Here is a 3,423-nt window from a genome sequence, read left to right on the forward strand (position 1 = left end):
TATATATATATTACTAGAGCGTAATATATGACACACTATTACGTACGCATCTCCCCCCTTGCCAAGAGAGAGGAACCACGCAGATGTAAATGCGATTTCACGCTAAAGCGAAGAGCATAACTGCGACCTTGTAACGTCATTAACAATGTCGCTTTCGAGGCAATACTTGCGGGAGCAAGAGGGGTTAACATTTTAATACCGCTTCTCGTAATTCTGTTTTACCGTTTTAACTTGATTTGCGAGTATCGAGTGTAATGTTCGCTTGTACGGAGCCGTGAAAGAGAAGGTACCTTTCAGGTGCATTATTATCCGAACGACGCGATTATTTTGCACGGTTGTAACGAGCGAAGAGTATCTCTCCCCCCCTTCATCCTTGTCAGGAACCTTTTACGCCGTGGCATCTTTACGTTTTCAGTTACACGCTTCATCTGGCTGTTGTTCGCCATCGCTTACACACACGTTCGTCGGTCGGTGTTCGAGAGATCGGTTCTTCGTGTTTGCTTTTTTATTTTTCTCTCTTTTATTTTATTTTATTTTTTCCTTTTCTTTTTATTGCGCTGTCAGACTGATCTATTTCCTATTTCGTAGCGACACGTTGAAAGTGGTAAACGGTGCTAACGGTAGTTATTAACCGTCATCGACGAGATTCGGGGATGACGGGTGTAAAAATTCGCGACACGCACGCTAAGATGTCCCACTGGCACATCAATCGAAATACTGTTCGAAGTAATCAACTCGCGAATCGACACTCACACGCATATACACATGCCTACACACACACAAACACACAAACACATTATACATACATACATACACACGTTATAATTATAATCCATTTATATTTTATTCCAGATTGCCACTCACATTTTACTACTGCATTTTAAATAGCGGCCGTGTGTATATGTATCATCTCGATACCTCTTGTACTTCTCGTCCGTTTAACTTTTATCATATCGTGTTTATTACATTATCGTGTGTCCCAGCACTCATGTCGGCCAAGGTCTGCACTCTGCCTGCCTACCTGCCTGCCTGCCTACCGCCTATCTGCCTGCTTGCCTGCCTGCCTGTCTGCCTAGTCTGCCTGCTATCCATTTATCCGTCCATCCATCCAATCCCAGCCTCCCGTTCGGACGCTTGTGATGTACGAGTCAATTATCGACCCACCCACAGAGTCGCGGTTAGACACACGCGTCGCGTACCCTCACGATCTCGCCGTATCAGCAGCAGAGCTGGCGGCAGGCGCGGCGACTGAACGCGTCTGCACGGCTCGCTTAGGCTTCCGGCAGAGTGCATATCGTTGCGCCCAATTTACTTTTGATTTCTGTCTCGTTCTTGTAAGCCGCGCGCGGCCGCGACTCGTTCTACCGGCGCACCGCAGAGAGAGAGAGAGAGAGAGAGAGGCTTGATCTGGCTCTTTTTTTTGTTTTTTCTTCGACAAACAATGTAGGACGAGAGGAACAACGTGGTGGGTTGTTCTCTCTCTCTCTCTCTCTCTCTTTCGGTGGTGCGCTCGATCGTACAACGAGCCACGTGCCGTCCGTCACACTTAGAAAACGATCGCATCGTTCGTTCGCAAATCTACTACTAGCGGTGGATGTGACATGCTCTTCTTTCATTTTTTCCTGTGATTTTTGTTCTTTTTTTTACTGCCCCCTCTCTCCGAGTAGGAACTTGTTACTTATTCTCTCTGAGTGTAGACTAGCAAGACGCGTGTTATTATACCTTGATAGTACATCCTTACTGCGCGTCCTTAGCGACACGGAGGCATTTCGAGCCGACTCGCGTGTTCAGCGTTTCACACTCGGACGTGGTCACGGACTGGGTCGATGTCGCTCTTCGGGACGCACATCGGCCCACCGGTCCGCCCAATGTCCAAACACTCTGAACACACGGGGTAGGGTCCGAGTGCGGTCTGACGCGACCAAGACTTTCCCCACGAACCACGTAGCCGGTGTACGTGATAATCACGTTCCACAAAGCACCTCTGGCGTAACTCTCTAAGCCTACAACCTTTCTATGATTTAGTTTATCTACTTCTTCTCTTCTGATGGTCTTTTACGTCATCTGTTGTTATTCGATAACTCTCCGCGGCAGCTACTCTTTACTATTACTATTTCTAACTCTCTTCTACTACTACTATTACTACTGAACTACTAACTACCACTACTTACTATAGCTATTGCTATTACTCTTAATATCACTACTACTACTATTACTACTCTTACTAAAACTACTACTATTGCTGCTCTTACTATAATACTACTACTATTACTACTCTTTCTACTACTACTACTACTACTACTACTACTACTATTTTATTCTTACTTTCGTTCTTCTTCTTCTTTATTTTTCGTCATCTCTTATGTTTTTGTTTTTAATCTCTTTTTGACACTGTTTTTACGAGAGGAAACGTTCCCGCCCTCACCTTTTTACATTTTGTGTCTTTTCCCCAGTGTCGAACTGCAGAAAGCTAACCTAGAGGCCCAAAATACCCAAACCCCTGGCAGCGGTACCACTCCCGGGGCATCCGGGGCCAGTGCTTCCCCTTCTACCACCACCACCACTGCCTCTCCTTTGGCCAGCGCTATCCCCTTGGCTCAGCTGCTAAGCAAGCCAGGAGCCCTCAACGCCCTATCTAGCCTCACCGCCCTCGGCGGACTCACGGAATTGCTAGGTGGTGCTGCTGGCGCGGCTGCATCCGCGCTACCGGTCCAGACCACCGGCGTGCACCGATCACACAAGACGTTTACGCCGAGGCTACGTAGCCCGGGCGCGCCCGGCCCGACCGACAGCGGCAAGTTCAAGTCTGAGCGTACCAAGTACAACCCGTATTAAGCAAATACGGGTGGGATGAGAGAAAGAGAGAGAGAGAAAGAGAGAGAGAGAGAGAGAGAGAGAGAGAGAGAGAGAGAGAGAGAGAGAGAGAGCGGTGGCACGATGTTACAGGGAGAGTTACACTACGCTACATACACACAACACATATATACATACACACCTTACATACACCACAATCGCATCACCTATAAAGGAGACATTCGTGTTAACACCGGCGTATCAGGTGCGCAACGGACGCCAGGGTAGCGACGTACGGATCAAGACTTGGCGAAGGATTGACTCGTCGATTTTGTTACTAGATGATCATACAATCGTGGAGGCCGGGAAGTGGTGGAGGATTATTGATTGTCTAAATGGGCGAGTTGACGCATGGCCGACGAAATTTCTCTTCACGATATATTTCCTTTTTGCATCTTCTTCATTCTTCATGGATCGGTCTGACCGATACTCGCGCCGATTGCCGCGAGAACGAGAGGGATGATTGTATACCTCCGGGTCGTGCCGCAACTCGCCCATGTCCGTTCACCTTCTCCGGAGAATCACCGTGCCGAGAAAGAAGTTTTGTAGAATCTTTATTTGTCCCCCCCC

The 3,423-nt window shown here is 47.8% G+C and overlaps 1 protein-coding gene across 5 annotated transcripts in view; it reads left to right on the plus strand.

Annotated features, from left to right (window-relative positions):
* LOC106746720 (poly(rC)-binding protein 3) overlaps positions 1-3,423 on the plus strand; it is a 99,087-nt gene that overhangs the window by 88,394 nt on the left and 7,270 nt on the right. For 4 of the 5 annotated variants that reach the window (XM_014623586.1, XM_014623582.1, XM_014623581.1 and 1 more), the window contains exon 8: positions 2,454-3,417. The exons of the other annotated variant lie outside the window; for it this stretch is intronic. In XM_014623586.1, the coding sequence (XP_014479072.1) occupies positions 2,454-2,835 (382 nt within the window). In that variant the 3' untranslated portion in view covers positions 2,836-3,417. Of the gene's footprint in view, positions 1-2,453; positions 3,418-3,423 lie in introns of those variants that run through there. 5 annotated transcript variants of the gene reach the window in all.

This window comes from Dinoponera quadriceps, unplaced genomic scaffold (genome assembly GCF_001313825.1).
Source record: "Dinoponera quadriceps isolate SergipeBrazil2010 unplaced genomic scaffold, ASM131382v1 scaffold1565, whole genome shotgun sequence".
Lineage (NCBI taxonomy): Eukaryota > Metazoa > Arthropoda > Insecta > Hymenoptera > Formicidae > Dinoponera > Dinoponera quadriceps.